This window comes from Pituophis catenifer, unplaced genomic scaffold, assembly GCF_029215685.1.
Source record: "Pituophis catenifer annectens isolate HBS135680 unplaced genomic scaffold, rPitCat1.0.hap2 SCAF_13, whole genome shotgun sequence".
In the NCBI taxonomy this organism is placed as follows: Eukaryota; Metazoa; Chordata; class Lepidosauria; order Squamata; family Colubridae; genus Pituophis; species Pituophis catenifer.
In genome coordinates, this window is record NW_027256893.1 from 20,633,435 (window position 1) to 20,653,837 (window position 20,403).

Here is a 20,403-nt window from a genome sequence, read left to right on the forward strand (position 1 = left end):
TCAATTCAACACATATTTGCTATCCACAATTCAGCTGTTGTGTTACTCCAAAGCCTAATCAATACTCCGGGCCCCGTAAGAGCCCAGAGGAAAACACAACGTTACAAGCGATGGCTTGCTGAGGGTTTATTATTGCACTAAAAGCATGTTGCCTTCTCTAATTTGAAATAAAGATTAATGCCAGGAGTGGCTGAAGCAAGCATCATTATGGAGGCTTTTTTTCCTCCTTTCAAAGTCTCAGCCAAGGAGTGGGGAGGGGGGTGGAAATTCTTGTTCTGCGTTCCCACCTCCTTCATCGTGGTCTTTTCGGACCAGCAGATCCATTCAGGAGCGTTCAGGATGGTCTTCTCCTCCTTGCACCACTCGAGCCAAAATTATCCCATTTTTATGTAGAGAAAAAGGTGACGGCATGAAACAAACCAAATGTTAAAAGGTTATGATGTTTCATGAAAAGAAGGACTAGGGGAGACATGGTAGCAGTGTTCTGATATCTCAGGGGCTGCCCCAAAGAAGAGGGAGTCAAGCTCTTCTCCAAAGCACCTGAGGGTAGGACAAGAAGCAAACTACTCAAGGAGAGAAGCAACTTAGAACTAAGGAGAAATTTCCTGACAGCAAGAACAGTTCATCAGTGGAACAACTTGCCTGCAGAAGTTGTGAATGCTCCAACACTGGAAGTTTTTAAGAAGAAGTTGGATAACCATTTGTCTGAAGTGGTGTAGTTTTTCCTGTCTAAGCAGGGGGTTGGACTACAAGACCTCTAAGGTCCCTTCCAACTCTCTATATATGTATATTCTACTCTATTCAACTCTATATATTATGTATATTCTACATAATTCTATTAATTCCCAAGCACATCTAAATTATGTTAAAAGTAAGCAAAATATCTTTCCAGTCCCCAATGCATGTCACAACATTTGAGCACCCTTAATATTTGTAAATGGAACGTTGAAAAATTTGACGCACGCCCTAATCGTGCAGGTAGTCCTCAACTTACAACCATTCATTTAATGACCATTCGAGGTTACAGCGGCGTTGAAATAAGTGACTTACGACCGCTTTTTCAACACTTACGACCATTGCAGCATCCCCAGGGCGATCACGTGATCAAAATTCAGAAGCTTGGCAACCGGCATGTACTTATGATGGTTGCAATGTCCCGGGGTCATGTGATCATTCTTTGCAACCTTCAAAGTCGCAGATTCACTCAACAACTGTGTTACTCACAAAACAACTGCGGTGCTTCGCTTAACAACGGTGGCAAGAAAGACGGCAAAACGGGGCAAAACTCACTGTCTCACTGAGGAACGGAAATGTTGGGCTCGATGGTTGTCATAAGTCAAGGACTACTTGTATAAGAAAGTTCAACCCCAAGAGGGAGCTGGACGATACCCAATCTTGACTTTTGTGGATTGTCCCTCAGGCAGCCTGTAGAGTTATGAAGCAGAGCAGAGTTTCATCGAGGGATGGGCTACTACAAAATTAGATTATCTATTTCAGAGGCTCTTGAATAAATCACGACTCTGGAAACTGGTAGCTTCCCACCTCCTTTCCATGCATATAAACACCCACAAGCTTGAACTGAGCAGTCTCTTCAGTAAATCATCATCTGCAGTGAAGCCCAGCAGCTGGGAGGGAAGAAATTAAGGAGATTTAACTGTAACCTTGAAGAACGCTCCTGCTGGTTTAGAAAATGCCATTCCAGGTGCTGGGAACCCAAAAAGCGAAGACTTCTTGAGCGTGACATGATAGCATTGTCCCAGTATCTCAGGGGCCGCCACAAAGAAGAGGGAGCCAAGCTATTCTCCAAAGCACCTGAGGGTAGGACAAGAAGCAACGGATGGAAACTAATCAAGGAGAGAAGCAACCTAGAACTAAGGAGAAAATTCCTGACAGTGAGAACAATTAATCAGTGGAACAACTTGCCTCCAGAAGTTGTGGATGCTCCAACACTGGAAGTTTTCAAGAAGAGATTGGAGAATTATGTCTGAAATGGTATAGGGCAGTGATGGCTAACCTTTTTGCCATCATGTGCTAGGAGGAGGGGCCCTCCCTCAACTCCCTCCCTCCCTCCTGTCCTTTCCTTCGGTCCTTCCTCCCTCCTGTCCTTCGTCTCCTTCTTTCCTTTCATCCCTCCCTCCCATCCTTTGCCTCCTTCCTTCCTTTCCTTCCTTCTTCATTCCCTCCCTCAATGTTTTCCCTCCTTTTCCTTCCTTCCTCCTCTTTCCTTCCTTCTTTCCTCCCTCCCTCAACTTCCTCCCTCCCTCCTTCTTCTTTCCTTCATTCCTTCCTCCTTCCTGTCCTTTCTCCTTCTTTCCTTTCCTCCCTCCCTCCCATCCTTTGCCTCCTTCCTTCCTTCCTTTTCTTCCTTCCTTCTTCATTCCCTCCCTCAACTTCCTCCCTCCTTTTCCTTCCTTCCTTCCTTCCTTCCTTCCTTCCTTCCTTCCCTCCCTCAACTTCCTTTCTTCCTCCATCCATCTCCTTTCTTCCTTCCCTCCCTTCCCCTCCCTTCTCCTTTGCTCGCTGTACTCCAGTAATTGAGGTGCTGGATGGTCCCCGAGTGCAAAAGTTCCACTTGTCTAGCACAGTCAGATGACTCACAGAAAATGCTCCCAGGAGTCAGGAGAGTTGACAAATATCAGCAGCAACAAGAAAACAAGACACAAAAACAGAACACACAAACACACACACACACACGCCACCCACAGCCAGCCAAGCAAAAGCCAGCCCGGTTCCCTTCAACACCTGTTCCTTGCTTTATTCCGGAGCCCAAATGCTTTTAAAAGCTTTCAGGTACCGGAGTGCTCCCTGGGCTTTTGTTGCCTTTATTTTATCCATTTGACAAACCCTGATTGATTTCTCCCCCCCCCCAACCCCCTGCTTGGGGTTTAAAGGCCTTGCAGAGCTCCGTGGCTGGTTTTGTTTGCTTTCTTCTCCGAGCACTGCCTTTTATTGATGGTGCCAGCATGAATATGCACAGCTCCAGGGAGAGAAGGCTGGTTAATTACTGCTTTGACAAAACTAACAGAGAAAGTACAAACCATTGTTGTTCTTAGGTCACCCAGGAATATGGGGGAGGTGTGACGCCGTGGGTGAAATCCTCAAATAGTTTACAAAACAGTGAAATTGTAGATTTAAATTGATAAATCTCTATCTATCTGTCTGCCTGTCTGTCTATCTGTCTGTCTGTCTATCTATCTCTATCTATGTATCTATGTATCCATCCATCCATCATCTGTCTGTCTGTCTGTCCGTCCATCCATCCATCTATCCTTCCATCCATCCATCCATCCATCCATCCATCCATCCATCCATCCATCCATCTCTATCTATCCATCCATTCATCTATCTATCCATTCATCTATCTATTCATTCATCTATCTATCCATTCATCTATCTATCTATCTATCTATCTATCTATCTATCTATCTATCTATCTATCTATCCATCCATCCATTCATCTATGTATCCATTCATCCATTCATCCATCTATCCATCCATCCATCCATCATCTATCTATCCATTCATCTACTGTATGTATCCATTCATCTATCTATCTATCTATCTATCTATCTATCTATCTATCTATCTATCTATCTATCTATCTATCTATCTATGATCCATCCACCCATCCTGTCTGCCTGCCTGCCTATTTTTAATCTACCCATTATCTACCTCTATCTATTTTTGTTCACAATGGAGCCCGAAATTTATGTTGCTAAGTGAGACATTTTTTCAGTGAGTTTTGACCCATTTTACGATCTTCCTTGCCACTGTTGTTAAGTGAAACACTGCACTTGTTAAGTTGGTAACACTTTTTGTCAAGTGAATCTGGCTTCCCCATTGACTTTGCTTGTCAGAAGGTTGCAACTGTTATAAACACGTCTAAAAAAAAGTCTTGCTGAACGTTGATACCCACAAGTAAAAAGCAAGAACTGATTGATTCACTGCTGAACCTTTAATTGTATCACACCCTTCCACATTCTTCTCTCTCTTTTTCTCCCTCCCTCTCTCTGTCTCTCTATCTCAATTTTGAGCTGTTGGTCCTCCTATTCTGGAATTTGTGGGAGCCTGACATGCAATCAATTTTTATTTAGTCACTGACCACCAAATTGGGAGAACGGCAGCTTAAGACATCATCCAAAGTTTGCTGATTTCAAAGAATACAGAAATCCAGGGGAAATAGGTGTGTGAAATCACCATCATTTGCTACCGTAAGATAGGTATTCCATCAGAACCTCAAGCACCTAGGGCAGGTAAAGTTTCCAGCAGAATCTTTTCACCTGGTTTCAAACCCTTCTCCAGATGTTGGGAGATTCAGCTTGGGATCTTTTAAACATCAAAATTAACTTTCAGAAGAGAGCAGCCCCGAAATTCCACAGTACTATATAACATACACATCGTGTCCTAAGATCACACACTGGGATAAAATAAGCCACAAAAATAGTTAGGAAGCAATAAAAAATATTCGATTTTACATCGTTATCCTGGGTCATGTATATTTGCCTTCATTCGTAAGAAAATTACGGTTCATTAGTTAGGCAGTCTGGTGTCTCTTTAAGTGTCATGAATTCGATTTTTATTCTGCCTTTATTACTCTAGAAGTAATAAGAGGCAATGAATTTATATAATACTCTTTCCCCGTCCTACTTTTTTCCACAGCAACCCTGTGAGGTGGGTTGGGCTGAAAGAAAAAGACTGGCCCAAGGTCACCCATCTGGTTTTCATGCCTGAAACGGGGACTAGAACTCACCGTCTCCTGGAGATTGGCCCCAAAGTCAACCGGTCAATTTTCATGCTTAAGCTGGGACTAGAACTTTCCAGCATATTAACCATGATACCAAACTGGCCCCCATTATTATAATTATAAAGGTAAAGGTTCCCCTCGCACATATGTGCTAGTCATTCCCGACTCTAGGGGGCAGTGTTCCTCTCCGTTTCAAAGCCGAAGAGCCAGCAGTGTCCGAAGATGTCTCCGTGGTCATGTGGCCGGCCTGACTAAACTCCAAAGGAGCACGGAACGCTGTTCCCTTCTCACCAAAAGTGGTCCCTATTTTTCCACTTGCATTTTTTACATGCTTTCGAACTGCTAGGTTGGCAGAAGCTGGGACAAGTAATGGGAACTCACCCCGTTATGCGGCACTAGGGATTTGAACCGCTGAACTGCTGACCTTTCGATCGACAAGCTCAGCATCTTAGCCACTAAGCCACCGCCTCCCTTTATTATAATTATAATCTATAATAATTATCATCTCTTTAACCAACCTGTCCAGGACTTAAGGAATCATGGGCCAAGATGACACGACGAACTTAAGCGGTCGATTTTTTTTGCACAATATTCCGATTTAAAGCAAATTTGTTTTCGTCTTGTAAATCTCTCAGCAGTTTATTTGGTTAAGCCGTTAACACATTGTCACAACATGCAAAAGTGCAACCTGCCTCTTTACCCACACACACACGCCTGCACACACATACTTTCTGTCTTCCATACCTTTGTTAGCACTTGACAATTGTTTCCATACCAAAGGCTTTGGAAACTAAACACACAATCACTCTCACACACACAAAACAAAGTACTGAACACAAGTTTAAAGCCTCACGCGGTTGCCAAACCACATTATTGCAAAACTGAAGGAGTTAGTTCTCTTGTTTTTGTTTTTTTTTAAAAAATGTATCTGTGGCAACCTTAGTGACTCACTAAAACTTTTATCCTTGCAAATCAAGGCTAGAAAAATTGATGGCATCAGAAACTCGGTTCGAAAAGGGCAAAACACTATTTTATACAGGACAGGAATTGTTTGGCTTCTAAAGCCTCTTAGTGAATGTGAAGAGTCATAGCGAAATTATTAATACAGAACAAGGCACAAAGGCACTGTTATCATCTTACAACTACATTGTAAAAAAGAGAGGGAATGTTTCAAGCCATATATTCATTATTATCTTTTTTTTTAATGAACAAATAGCCCAGAATCCAAGTTAGAAAATTGGAAAGGAAAAGCAAAACGTTTTGGAAGTTGCAGTTTCTGGTTTTGCAATTCCATTGAAAGATCTCTTTAAAAAGAAAGGGTGGGGGGAAGTTGCATAGATGCATAGGAAAATATCTGATCCATCTCTTTGTGTCATTCCCCCCACACCCAGGAATTCTGCATGACAAAGCACCCAAACTGCATAACAATCCTCAAGGAAATGAGAGCCCCTATATATTTGTTTACTGATTTTGGAAGGGCATGCATAAGAAATCACTAAATCACCTCTCCTTTGCAATTTTTTTCCCAAGTGTGTTGCTTCCCTGTCTCCCACCCAACAAAGTTTCTTTTTCTGCCTCATTCTCCTACAGAGCGGGCGAATTCCTTTCAAATTTCTTTCAGTTATATTTTTTGAGCTCACTTCATTGCTGGAGACCCTAGAAGGGGCAACGGTGAGCCTTCTTGTTTGTTGATATACAGCTGTCCTCTTCTACCTCCAAGAATCCTTGGCTGGGCTTCAAAAATTTTAGCAAGGGGTTCTCTGCCCGGTTGCTGGGTGGGCGTGGCCCTGCAGCTTTTTTTCTGAAGCTCTGTTTCGGAGGCTTTTTTTTCTGAAGCTTCATTTCTGAGGCTTTTTTCAGCCTCTGAAACCTCCGTTTGAGCGGCTGGGCGGAGCTACACTCGGAGTATAAGACGCACCCAGATTTTCACCCTCTTTTTTGGGGGGGAAAGGTGTGTTTTATAATCTGAAAAATACGGTAATCATCACTCACAACCTGTTGCAAGAACAACAGTCACAACAACAGCAGGGCTATCCTCATAATCCATCTCTTCGTGCCTTGAAGTAAAGGGAATTGGTATAGCCCTTGCTACGTGAGGAAAAACTTCACATAAGTTACGATAGACGAATTAAAACTTGTTTGTGAAGGTCTCCTTGCAACCCCAAGCAATCAAATTAAAACCTGGACTAATGCCACAAGACTTGGCTGTTTTTGTCCAATATTCCCGCCTTCTTTAAAACAAGAAAACTGAAAGATTGCTTTTTGAGTTTGCTGAAGAAAAACCGCACCATTTGCAAGAGAGCGTACAAAATCTCAGCGTCCTTTCAGGACGATGCAAAGTCCAACTTCAAAGGGAAGTCTGGCCCAGATGAGCTTCAAAATTATGAAGCATTACTTTAAGAAAAACAGTAACATCAACCCTCAAACTCAACCCCTCAAAGCTCCAAAAACCATTTAAATCAGGCATTCATCTGTAATGTGTTTCAGGGTTTAACAACTTCGTGCAATAACTTGAACCTGAAACCACTTACTTGGGAGTAAGCTCAAATCAACTCAAGGAGATTGACTTCCGTGTATAAATATCTGCGGACAGACTCCGTTCCTTTCTACATAGACTTAACTAAAAAGATTCAACTTAATTCAACTTGAAGCATGCTTCAAGTTGAATGTTCCTGCAGTTTTCTTGGCAGGAGAGCATTAGTCATTTGTCATTACCTTCTCGTGGGATGATTTTCAATTTCCTGTTCTAGCCTCTAAGCTTTATAGCTTCTCCTCCAAGAACTCAGTAGGCCTCGTTCTTCGTAGCTTTTGGAGATCTGCCAAGGTTGGTTAGGTCCTGCCACTAAGCTGAGCACCAGCCTTAGCTAGAAGAAATATGCAGTAGCAACAGTAATAATTTCAAAATAATGATAAAACTCGCCTGCTCTCTGTTTTAGTCCATGAGCCAAGCAACATGGTTACCTTTCATTCCCTACATGGAACAGGTCTCATGGGTTGAGCTTGGAACCTCCAAAACCAGCTATGTATATATGGAGTTATTTGTACCTAGAAAGTCTCACAGGTTGCCACGGCTTAGCTATTATGGGATGAGCCAAGGCCAACTAGCCAAATGCAACAGTTTCAAAGGTGCTTTTCGAGAGGCAACTGGACTTTCTGGTTTTCCTTTGAAGATGTTTTGTTTCTCATCCAAGAAGCTTCTTCAGCTCTGTTGGACAACTTGTTCTCCCAAATGAAACCCAACTAGTTGGAAAACATCTCTGCTTCTCAGAATCTTTTTTTTTTTAATTTGATTTATATGCCGCCCTTCTCTGGAGACTCAGGGCGGCTTACAATGCGTTAAGCAATAGCCTTCATACTTTTGTATATTTATACAAAGTCATCTTATTGCCCCCACAAACTGGGTCCTCATTTAACCTACCTTAGAAAGGATGGAAGGCTGAGTCAACCTTGAGCCTGGTAAGATTCGAACCTGCAGAAATTGCAGGCAGCTGTGTTAATTACAGGGTGCATTAAACCACTATACTACCAAGGCTCTTTGAATCTACTTCTTCATCTTCTGGATCAAGTGATGATAGGAATGAACAACAGTAATGTTCATGATATTCTCATACAGCCATCATCCCCCCTTCACAGGGGCCTTGATCTATGGCAACAGTGTTGACTGTCACAATTAAGTTGTCGTTCTTTTCCTGTGTCAATCTGGTATGAAAATCCATCGGTGATTTCGTCTATCTAGCCCAATCTATATTTGGGAGAATGAGTTGTCCAACGGAGTTGAAGAAGCTTCTTGGATGAGAAGCGAAACATCTTCAAAAGAAAAATCAAGGAAGTCCAGTTGATTCTTGAAAAAAGCACCTTTTGGACAACCATGACTTGGATGACTGAGAATCTCCATAGACATTCCTTTTGCTTCTCATCCAAGTAGCTTCTTCAGTTCTGAAAAAGAAGAAGAAGAATAAGAATTGAAGAAGCTTCTTGGATGAGAAGCAAAACATCTTCAAAAGAAAAACCAAGGAAGTCCACTTGACTCTTGAAAAAGCACCTTTGGGACAATCATGACCTGGAGGACTGAGAATCTCCATAGACAAATGCAACAGGTAACTGTTCTCTACAAACCATGCATGGGACAGGACTATCAAAACTTCTCAGATGACTTGGTCATGAACAAGGCAGTTCAGCAACGCAAAAACCCCAAAACGTACTAGTCTAATTGATGGTCTTGTTTAGGTAAACTTTAAATATTTCAAAGGATCATGTTGCTATCCGAGATTAGGAAAAAGAAAAGACATCCTCATATGGAAATTTCCTCCAGAAAATCTGGGCTTCCAAGAGCTTTACGAGGGAACCCAGAATAATCCTGGTTTAATCCTGAAGATTACAATCTTCATACTGTACATTATAAGCATCATAACAAGCATTCCAAAGGAAGCATCCCTTAGATGCTTTCTTTCTCTTTTCTCCACAACAGGTTTTCCTTTGGGCGGGAAAAAAAAAGAAAATTGGAAATGAAAAGCAAAGGGAAATTTTCCTTCTCTGAAAATTTCAAATTTCTATAGACAATAATGTATCCCAACCCACCTCCTACAGTTGTGGTTTGGAAACGGGAAGGGGAAGAAGAAGTTCTGAATCAACCATTTTTTTCTCCTGAGCGTAAAGTGGAACATAAAGTCTAACAAATCACTGAAAAAGCACAACGGATTTCCGTCTAAGTTTTATTCTAAAGCAGGACGAATGACCCACAGATATTTGGCTTCCGACTCAATTTTTTTTTTCTCCTGACTTCAAAATATCTTTCAACCACAGCCCCGAAATCCCCAAAGCTTCTGGCTGAATATCAGTATCATCACCAGGTGGGAACAAGAGTAAAATACAGGTAGTTCTCGACTTACGACCAAAATCGAACCCCACATTTCTAGGCAGTTGTTTTACGACCTTTCTTGCCCGTTGTTAAGCTGGTCACCACACTTGTTAAGTTAGCATAAAGTTGTAACGTTAGTTATAATGGGAATCTGGCTTCTCCGCTAGCTTTGATCATCAGAAGGTCGCAAAAGGAGACACCGCAACTGTCATAAATACGAGTCAGCCGCCAAGCATCCGAATTTTGATCACATGACCATGGGGATCAATTGTGGGGTTTCAAAATTTTTTACTACTGGTTCTGTGGGTGGGGCTTGGTGGGCGTGGCAGGGGAAGGATATTGTAAGATCTCCATTCCCACCCCACTCCAGGGGAAGGATACTGTAAAATCTCCATTCCCTCTCCAATCCAGGGGAAGGTTACTGCAAAATCCCCATTCCCTCCCGATCAGCTGGGACTTGGGAGGCAGAGAATAGATGGGGGCGGGGCCAGTCAGAATTTTTACTACCGGTTCTCCGAACTACTCAAAATTTCCGCCACCGGTTCTCCAGAACTGGTGAGAACCTGCTGAAACCCACCTCTGATGGGGATGCTGCAACAGTCATGTAAAAAACAGCCTAAGTTACTTTTTTCAATACCATTGTAACTTCGGTCACTAAAGAAATGGTTATAAATCAAGGACTACCTGTAGTCATTTAAGACTGAGGCTGAGATTTCATTTCACCAAGGTTTTTTTTTAAAAAAATATTTAAAACAAAAGCAAAACACCTTTTCAATACAGGCAGTCCTCGACTTACAACAACTCATTTAGTAACTGAAAAAAGTGACTTAGAACCAATTGTCACACTTACGACCGTTGCAGCATCCCCTGATCAAAATTCAGATGATTGACAACTGGTTCATACTTTATGACGGTTGCAGTGTCCCGGGGTTATGTCACGTGATCTTCTTTTGTGACCTTCTGACAAGCAAAGTGCATGGGGAAGCCAGATTCCCTTAACAACCGTGTGACTCATTTAACAACCGCAGGAATTCACTTAACGACGACAAGAAAGGTCGTAAAATGAAACCAAGCTCACTTAACAAATGCCTCACTTGGCAACATAAAAAGTCTGGGCTCCATTGTGGCAGTCGAGGACTGCCCTGTATCCACAGAAAATGTCAGAACAGCAGAGACGTCTGGCAAAGCCTGCCTTATTTCACACACGTGTGTCAACATGCTACAGCCATGTTGCCTTTTTCAAACATCCCCTGGGCATGGCATTGTCCTCCCCAAGAATATTCCGAGCTTGGCCACTTCGTGTCTCCTTCTCCAGCAACGGAAGGCTGAACAAAATGACAACGCTAAAATAGGAGTGACTGTGGAAAGTGGCCATCTTTCATTTTTTTAACATAAGGAGGACTAAGAAGGCATGGATTTGGCACCAACAGAAAGCCCTCGAGACTCCATTCACTTGTGAAAACCCACGTTTGTTCCTCCCATTGTGCCCTGCTTGCTGGGGCTGATGGGAGCTGTAGTTCCACTCTTTATCCCCCTCCACCTCCTGTTCAGCACTTCTTCATGTCTCCCTTCCCATCTTTTTTTAACTGGCCCGTACGACTAATAGGCCGTGGTCCCACATATTCTAGAATAAACCATCTTCGTTAAAACAGACACACAAAATCCAGTTTTCATCTGTTGGAGGGAAAAAAAATGTATTTGATTACTGGCAGAAAATTACAGTCTCTCTCCGCTGTTAGTAAGTATTAAAAGGATAAAGTAACTGGACTTATTTCTTTTTTCAGGCTTTCCAAGAAAGTGCATATAACAGTCCAAAGGTATTTCTGTTTTTTTGTTGTTTTTGTTTTCCTGTCGTACCCAATACAAAATAAACAACACTGCAGTTATTCCCTTAGTCAAGACGTTGATCTGACTGAGAAGATATGTACATTATTATTATTATTATTATTATTTTTAATGATCTTGATATTTCTCACCGTATGTACAAGGAACATCTTAAGTTGTCCATGGAAGGGGTGGTTTGAGATCATCTTAGCAGCACAACAGTACTTATTTTTTTTTTGTTTTTTTAATAATATACCTACGAGGCAGAGGGTTTCGAACTAGCAAAACAACACTGTGGGGTTTTCGCTAATCATCTCGTGCTTCTTTACTGTACAGAAACAAACGGACATCTAAAGACGACTCCAGTAAAAAAGCACAATACAAAAAAAATAAAAAAATAAAAAAAATCAGGACCGATTCTAAAGGGGACAAAAGAAATCTACCTAATCGTAATCGTAGCCAATTTAATTCGTCGTCGAGTAAAAAACAAACAAAAAGAAAATTTCCAACCAAACCAACGAAAATCAAATCGAGCCCGCGGCGAAGGAATGGGTGTCCTTCGGGGTTTTTTTGTTGTTTTTTTTAAACGTGGTCCGTTGCTGGTTGTGCAATTAAAGCAACCTCTTTGCCAAGAAACGTTTCTGTCGGGATGGAAGGGCCCGCACAGGTACATGCGTTTGTTTGCGTTTACCCGCGCGGGAGGAGTGAAGTGTGGCGGAAAAGGACTGGAGGAACCGCACGACCAGCAAAAACGGCTTAGGTTAAAACTGGAAGGAGAGAAATAAATTAAAAAGCCAGAACAGAGAACCACCTGGCCAAAACAGACTTGTGTTGCCATAAATGTTACAGCACTCTAGTCAAATTAGTATTTACTTCAACTTACAGAACTTGTAACGCTTGCATATCCCTGCAAAGCCATGAACAAACAAACGAACAAAACAAAACGAAAAAAAGTTATGATCACTAATAAATAAGCTGTTTTTTGTTTTTTTTTTAGAACTCTAGATGTCGAACAGGTACAAAAAGGATGTGTCTTTAATGTTTCTGTGTCGTGGATTTGCCAAAACAAACAAAAACAAACAGGGGGGAAAAAAAATTCCCGCAACACAACCCCCTCCCCAACCCACTTTCAATTGCAACAAACTGCACCAAAGTATCCGCAACCTTTTGTCCTAACTCGTTACAATCTCTTTGCTGTCCTCCACAAAGCGGGTGAGACGGAAGCTGGTCCCGTTTTCGCTGCCTGCCATCTTCTCCAGGCCAGCTAGAGGCGCGTTAGGTTCCGAATCCTGGAATTTCTCCAGGCTGCCGGTCAAACCGCTAAGCGGGGAGCTGCTGCCATTGCCCAGGCTCCCGGGAACGGGGGCGATCCCCCCGTTCTGGATGACTGAGATCTCGTTGGTCTTCATAGCCAAACCGTTGGAGAGGGCCGCAGCGTATTGATTCCAGAAGTTGGAAGCGTCACCGTTTCCCGACCTCGCGGCCAAATCTTTTGGAAACATGTCTGGAAATTTGACGGGGTTGCTTCCGAGGAAAGTCATGGGCCCATCCACGGAGAGCCGTCTGCCTCGCCTGGCAGGGGTGCTGTTCCACATGTGCGTCCCCATGTGCACCTGAAAGAGACACGGGTTAGCAGTGGCAGTGAGGTAGGGTCAAGGGAGCCTTGAGTGCAGTAGCCTCTTCTCTCTTGAGTTTTGTTGTCTAAGCCTAGGGGGTGTCTCCAAACATGGCCACTTGAAGATTTGTGGACTTCAACTCCCAGAATTCCTCAGCCAGCATGGAATTCTGGGAATTGAAATCCATTGGCTGAGGAATTCTGGGAACTGACATCCATAAGTCTTAAAGTTGCCAAGTGTAAGCATAGAATGTATAACATAGAATCACAGGGTTGGAAGAGACCTCAGTCCAACCTCCTGCTCATTGCAGGAGCCTCATACCATCCCGGATAATGGTTGTCCAGTCTATTTTTGAAAGCCTCCAGTGATGGAGTACCACAACTCCCAAGAGGCAACCTATTCCATTGATTAATTGTTCTCACTGTCAGGAATTAGTTCCAGGTGGGATGTCTCTTTAACAAGCTTCCACCCATTACTCCTTGTCCTGCCCTGGGGTGCTTTGACAGTCTCTCAAGGACTGGGAGATAGCTAACCTGTCATCCTCAAGTCTTCTCTTTGATGAACTAGACATCTCTCTCCCCCTCAGCCATTCGCCATATGGTTTAGCCTCCAACATGAGGAAGTTATTCCTCCAGATGTTGAGGATTTACAACTCAAAGCCTTCTTCACTATTGGATGTCCTACAGCAGCTGGGAGGGGGCCATTGAGCAACATCTGGATAACCACCTTTGGTCTAAGGTGGGAATCAAGAACATTACCTATCAACATCACCTGACAGTGAAAACAATTAATCAGTGGAACAACTTGCCTCCAGAAGTTGTGAAAGCCCCAACACTGGTTGTTTTTAAGAAGAGATCGGACAACCATTTGTCTGAAATGGTATAGGCCAGGGTTTCCTGCCTGAGCAGGGAGTTGGACTAGAAGACCTCCAAAGTCCCTTCCAACTCTGCTATTCTGTCCTGTCCTATTCTTATTCTGCTCTACTCTATTCATCAACAAGTAAAGTTTGAGGAAACTCTAGCTCAAATCAACAGGATAGCAGGCTTCTTATCTCTGCCTTTGACTGGGTGAGTCTCTTATCATCACAAGTCTTGTTTTCCTATCCCAAGTAGATCTACAGTGGATCTGAAGATACACACCACACAATGACTTTGCTAAAAAAAACCAACAACACAAGTTTGGGATTTGATCCATGATTGAGCAGGACTCGAGTAAATTTCAAAAGTATTACTACCTTGAGTTAGTTTCATGTTGGAGAGAAAAATGACCTGAGATGACCTTAAAGGGCCATGAATGAATACATGAATGAGGCCAGAATCCAATTTAGAAGAAGGTCAAGATTTCACTGATTGAAATACAGGTAGTCCTCGACTTACGACCACAATGGAGCCCAAAACGCCTGTTGTTAAGCGAGACAGTTGTTAGGTGAGTTCTGCCCCATTTTATGACCTTGCTTCTCCATTAAATTTGCTTGTCAGAAGGACGCGAATATGAACCGGTTGTCCAGCATCCGAATTTTCGAATGGTCACTAAACAAACTGTTGGAAGTTGGGGACTAACTGTATTTCTTTATTTGCTGCTCATTTCACATACATGGAGGCCAGGGGTCCGAACAAATTCGAAGTGGCAGTCGTAACAGTGTTTAAATGACCCTGGCACTGGTATGTTTTAATTTCATATTTTTTGCAACCATTTCTGGAGGAATGCTCAGCCAAGCAATGGGATGGGCAGGAGAACAAAAATCCATTTAAAAGTTTCTTTACCAGCCCTTTCAAATTATACGGGAGTCAGTGATAAAATCGAGAATCTTAAAAGAGCTGGTAAAAACTTTGCCCCAGCCAAATACAAATAGTAATAAGAATAACAAAAGAACTGATTTCTCATTTGGTTAGAAGCTGCATTTCACAGGGACCTCTAAATTTTGAATTTCTATCTTGTGAAGCACAATTTGGGCTTCCTAGGGATGTGAACGTGCCTCTCTCTTGTTTAACACCAGGCAAGTTCGGGTGGGAATTTCGAAAAGGATTTAAAAAAAAAAAAATAGGGATGAAAGGCGTAAGGAAGGAGTTACAAAGGAAGTCACCATCAGGAAAATTATGCCGAAGGATCAAAAGAAAAGGATGGAGAGAAAACCAATCGAATCCCAGTCCATCAACACTTACAAATATATTAATCCTTCTCCTCCCATAACTTTTCCAAAAATCCAAAAACAAACCCATGTCATTTTTGGATTATATTGCCACAAGGATAGCAAGCACATGTATGTTCACACATACCCAGACATACAAACACATGTTAAAGTAGTTTTTATTTACGTCCAGTCACTTAGTGACTGTTTGAAGTTCTGATGGACCTATGGGGGGGGGGAAACAGGGGGTACTTAGGACCCCAGATTTGAAGCTCTAATGGTCTGAAATCCCCTTTCCCCACTCATGTGACACCCCCTCCCCTTCAGATGTTCATCAACCGGAGTGTTGCAGTGTCCTTCAGTCTCGTGACGATATTTTAGGATGGTTTTGCCAAACACTGGTATTTACTTCCAGTCTGCAGCAAAAAACCCACCAGTAGTAAACCAGAGATTCGCTTAACAACTGTGGATTCGCTTAACAACTGCTACAAAAAAAGCTTTCAAAATTATGACTGAATTATTTTGAATTACTATTATTCGAAACTCACAAGTTTTGAACGTGATGGGGCAAAACAGTCGTAACCCAAACGCTACCTGTAAATCCTTTAATCTATTCATGCCTAAGAAAAGAACCTGTTCCTCTATTTTTTTAAAAAAAACATTATATGCTTATTCCAGGATTGGTAATCTAAGGGTTATGCGCTATTGCTTAGCACATTGTAAGCTGCCCTGAGTCTCCGGAGAAGGGCAGCATATAAATCAAATTAAAAAAAAAAAAATGATTTCTGGCTGCAATTTTATCACTTGATAAAAGAAAAAAAGCATGGAAGATATACGCCCACCAGAACGTGCCATCACTTCTCCACTTGGACCATGGTTTCAGAACGCATGGATATAGCCATTCACAAGCAACATGAAAACCCTACTGGTTATACAGGCAGTCCTTGACTTATGACCACAACTGAGCCCAAAATTTCTGTTGCTAAGCGAGACATCTGCGAAGTGAGTTTTGCCCCATTTTTAAGACCTTTCTTGCCACAGCCGTTAAATGAATCCCTGCAGTTGCTAAATGAGTCACAGGGTTGTTGAGTGAATCTGCCTTCCCCATTGATTTTGCTTGTCCGAAGGAGATCCCGTAACCCCGGGGAAGGGCACTGCAACGGTCATAAATATGAGTCAGCTGCCAAACGTCTGAATTTTGATGACGTGACCATGGGTAAGTCGTAACGGTTGTTAAGTGTGAAAAATGGTCATGAGTCCCTTTTTCAGTGCCGTTGTAACTTCAGACAGTCACTAAACGAAATGTAAGTCAAGGACTACCTGTGCAGAAGTCTTATTTATCATGCAAAAATCACCAAGAGAAATCAACAGCCCAGATCCCCCACACCACTCATGGTGGCCCAGTGAACGCATCATGCTAAGATCCTGGTTTGCTCACCCAGGGTTCCCGCAGGTCCACACCGCACACCGAGCCATAACACCACGATTTGCAAAAGACAGTGGGGCTAGATCCACCCAAGAAGGGAAGCCGAATACCAAGTCAACTTCGTTATGGCTTGGTGCAAAATGTGGATCCTGTTGGGACGATGTGACACAAGTGGGCAGCTAAAGGGAAAAACAAAACAAAACAGAGCGTTGTAAGATGGAGGGAGGGGGAGTACCTTAAGGTTGCCCTTGGTGGTGAAAGCTCTTCCACAAATTGTGCAGGCGAAAGGCTTCTCCCCTGTGTGAGTCCTTTCGTGGATCTGCAAAGCACTGGAAGACGAGAAGGTCTTTCCACACGCATTGCAGAAGTGCTGCTTGGGTGTCCTCCGAGGCAGAGTTGGAAGTAAGACCGGTGATGTCGCCGAAGGCAGCAGAGGTCCTGAAGGAAGCAAGCTGGGCAGTGTCTCTTTGTGGTCCTGAGGAGAGCCATGTACAAAACCGTTGACCTCGGCCTTTATAAGGGACGAGAGAGAGTTTGCAGGTACGACGGAGGAGGAAGAGTTCTGAGCTGGGCCAAGGTTGGAGTTGGGTTCAAAGAGCTGTGATGGTAGATCTCGCATCTGATGTGTCAACATGTGCTGCTTCAAATTACCCTTTGTGGAAAAGCCACGATTGCAGACTGTGCAAATAAACGGTCTCTCTTTGGTATGACTTCTGTAGTGAATGTCCAAGGCACTCTGACAAGCAAACGTTTTGCCACAAATGTCGCACGCCGTGTTCTTAAGCTTGCCTCTGTCGCGGAAAGGAAACAACATGCCCAGCGGCTCTTCCTTCACCATTTTTTCTGGGTTGCCCGAGGTCAAGTCCAAAGCGCCACCGTTGGCAAAGGCGACCGGCCAACCGTTGGCAAAGTCGTTCGGTAAAGTCCGTAGCGGTTTGTCTTCGATGCCCGGTGATTTGTAGAAATCCGTTGTGCTGTTGGATGGGGATAAGGCCTGCATGGAAGAGGTAGACTCCGAAATGGCAGGACTTCCAGCACTTTGACTTTCCATATCACCACCAACCGATGAAGAATCGTTTGTCATCATGTCCCCTTCGACCGATCCATTTTCCACAGATTTTAAACTCGCTTGTAGCTGTTCAGCCAGCCCTGCATTGATCATCTTCATCTGGTTTTCCAAAGCAGCAATACTTGATATTTCGGGGGGCAACGGGGAGGATGATAAACTATCTTGAGATGCGTCGGCAGACTTAGGGGTATCTGGTACGCTACTATCGGGACAGTCTTCCATATTCTCATCAGAAAAGGTATCCAGATCATCAAAGGTCTTCTCATCAAATGAGCCCGTATCAGATTCCATGGACTCGGGATAGTTTTCCGTCACTGGTGTGTTAGGGATCTGGCCCCCCATATGCATCCTGATGTGCTGCTGCAACACAACTGCATTAGTGAACTTTTTCTGGCAGATGGGGCAGGAATGTTGCACTCTCAAGGGTGGCATGGCACGATGGACGCTATAATGGGTCTTGAGGTTGCCTTTCGTAGTAAAGGCCCGGCCGCAGATCTTGCACTTGAAGGGCCTTTCACCAGTGTGCGTGCGGTAGTGCATTTTCAGAGCGCTCTGGCAACTGAGCACCCGATGGCATATGAGACACTCGTTTGGGTCGCTTGCCTTTTTGTCTATGTTTTCTACAAGTTGCTGTAGTTTTGAGGTCTCCGAGGCTGGCGTTCCATCCAGCAGCCCTCCAAATGGAAACTTCGCCTTAAACTGGTCGGACATGAGAGGCATCAGCGGACTGGTAAAAGCAACCACGTTGCTGGAATCCGATTCTGCTGCTGGGGAGGTTACAGAGTGGTTCACACTAGAAGAAACACTGGGCATGCTTTCTTCTGGTTTGTCGCCGGAGGACAGCAAAGCACCCATTTCCCCTTCTGCCAGATGCCCATTCGAGTTCTTCCCCGTGGGATCAATGGAGCCAGAGTCGCTTTTGACAGAAGATGGAGGACTAGATGAAGGGTGACTGATAGGAATGGGCTGAGGCTCCTCCGTTTTGATAAAAGGTGTCAAGCTTGGAATTGTGGGTGGAAGCGGCAGGCCAACAGATGGGGTCAAAGTGGATAACACTGGCTTGTTGTCCAACCAACTGGTGACCGGTTTCTCTGGTGGTATGGACATCCCATACGGGATCCCCGTACTTGTGGGAATGTTGTCTAAATGCTCTGGCACCGGATATGGGTTCATTTGTATGTGAGGGTATTTTTCTTTATGCCGTTGGAAGTGGACTTTTAAATTCCCCTTGGTGGAAAACCGGTTCCCACAGATGTTGCATTTGAAGGGCCTCTCCCCAGTATGAGAACGTAAATGGATCTGCAAGGCACTGTCGCTCCCAAAAACCTTCGCGCAGAACCTGCACTTATGCTTGAAGAAGGCTTCATCCGAATTACTTTTCGTTTCGAAAGCGGCTAGATTGGGCGGCTTGTTTTTCCTCTGCTGGGCCAAAGCAGACAACGGGTTTAAGTCCTCTGTGGTTGTTCCAAGATTGGATAAAGGATTGGGGAACACAGAGTTACTAGGAGTGGGCTGAGGTAGAAGAGGATTTGATACAGGGCTTAATAAACTGCTTATTGCAAAAGCTGGCGATGACGACACGGTCCCTGCCGGGTTGCCAAGCGGTGGACCTCCAGTGTTCATAGTCACTTTGTCGGAAGATGACGTTGTAATCGCTGTGGTAGCTAGGCTAATACTCGGAGATAAGCCGCTACTGGATGGAATCGTAGTGTTGCCAGAATTGCTCTGAGGTAGCTGTAGAGGAGACAGAAGTTTCACACCACCAATGCTGGCAGACTGGCTAGCGAGGCTTTGTGCCAATCCGGCTGCTGCAGCCAGCTGTTGGGATAAATGGGAACTTAATGTCGACAAGGGGTTGGCTGATGCTCGTACTGTACTCTGCGACGGGTTCGGAGACGTTGTTGGCAAGTCTGCATTCTGGGAAGCCAGCAGTAATATTTGGTGGCGAATTTGTTCAATCAGTTGCAGCTGATGGATCTGTTGCTGTTGCAAAGCCAGTAGTTGCTCCATGAGGGCAGGGACGGCCAACTTGTGGGTTGAGGTGCCATTGCAGCGCGCTTCCTGAGAGAACTGGGCCACCGCTACTTTCGTGCTCTGAAGGTTCTCGATGATGACGTTGCTGTTGATCACGGAGAAATTGCCCAGCATGGTCAGATCTCCCAGATGAGGTAGAGAGGTTGTAAGAGCTGAGGTACCCTTGGTGGAGCAGTTACTGCTTGCAATAGTACTGTTGACGGTCTGGGAAGTACTGCTAGTGCTTTTGCTAACACTGGAAGAAGACTCTGTATCCATGGTTTCTTCCTTGTCAAGTTTGTCGTCTTGCTCAGGAACGTCGCTGCATTCGACTTGACCCACGTTATTATCTGTGTTGTTCTTCCGTTCATCAGGATTATCTTTAGGAGGGCTAGGAGGGAAGGCTTCTGAAGGAGATACAGAGTTTTCATTCACAATTAAAACGAGTTGATTTTTAGTACAGGTCTTCTTGTGTTGTAGCAGGTCCGGTAGTTCAAAGAATTCGGCGCAACATCTGCCACAGACATGGGCATCCTTTGTCTTGGGGGTCCGGTTGGGCTGACCCTTCTGTGTGTCTCCTATAGACCCAAGGCAAGGGTGGAAAAAAAGAGAAAGCAAGAGAGAGAGAGAGAGAGAGAGAGAGAGAGAAAAGAAGCAAAATTAACAATTGTACAGAAACATAAATAGGTTACAAGGATAAAAGAAGCCAGACAGAGGGACATTGA

At 43.8% G+C, this 20,403-nt stretch overlaps 1 protein-coding gene across 1 annotated transcript; it reads right to left on the reverse strand.

The window, feature by feature from the left end:
* Positions 1–11,335: 11,335 nt before the first annotated feature.
* On the reverse strand, positions 11,336–20,033 carry SALL1 (spalt like transcription factor 1). The gene is made up of 2 exons (XM_070952941.1): positions 16,832–20,033; positions 11,336–13,039 (listed from the first exon to the last, which is right to left on the reverse strand). Exons 1-2 carry the CDS (start codon positions 19,955–19,957, stop codon positions 12,599–12,601), a joined length of 3,567 nt encoding a protein of 1,188 aa, XP_070809042.1. The 5' UTR covers positions 19,958–20,033; the 3' UTR covers positions 11,336–12,598.
* Between the last annotated feature and the right edge of the window lie 370 nt (positions 20,034–20,403).

Bases quoted from the DNA above. Each gene is read 5' to 3' on its own strand.
- SALL1 (XM_070952941.1), bottom strand. From the start codon at position 19,957: ATGGATACAGAGTCTTCTTCCAGTGTTAGCAAAAGCACTAGCAGTACT. The intron at 13,040-16,831 runs GTACTCCCCCTC...TGTCTCTTTCAG, and splicing joins CCACCAAGGGCAACCTTAAG to GTGCACATGGGGACGCACAT.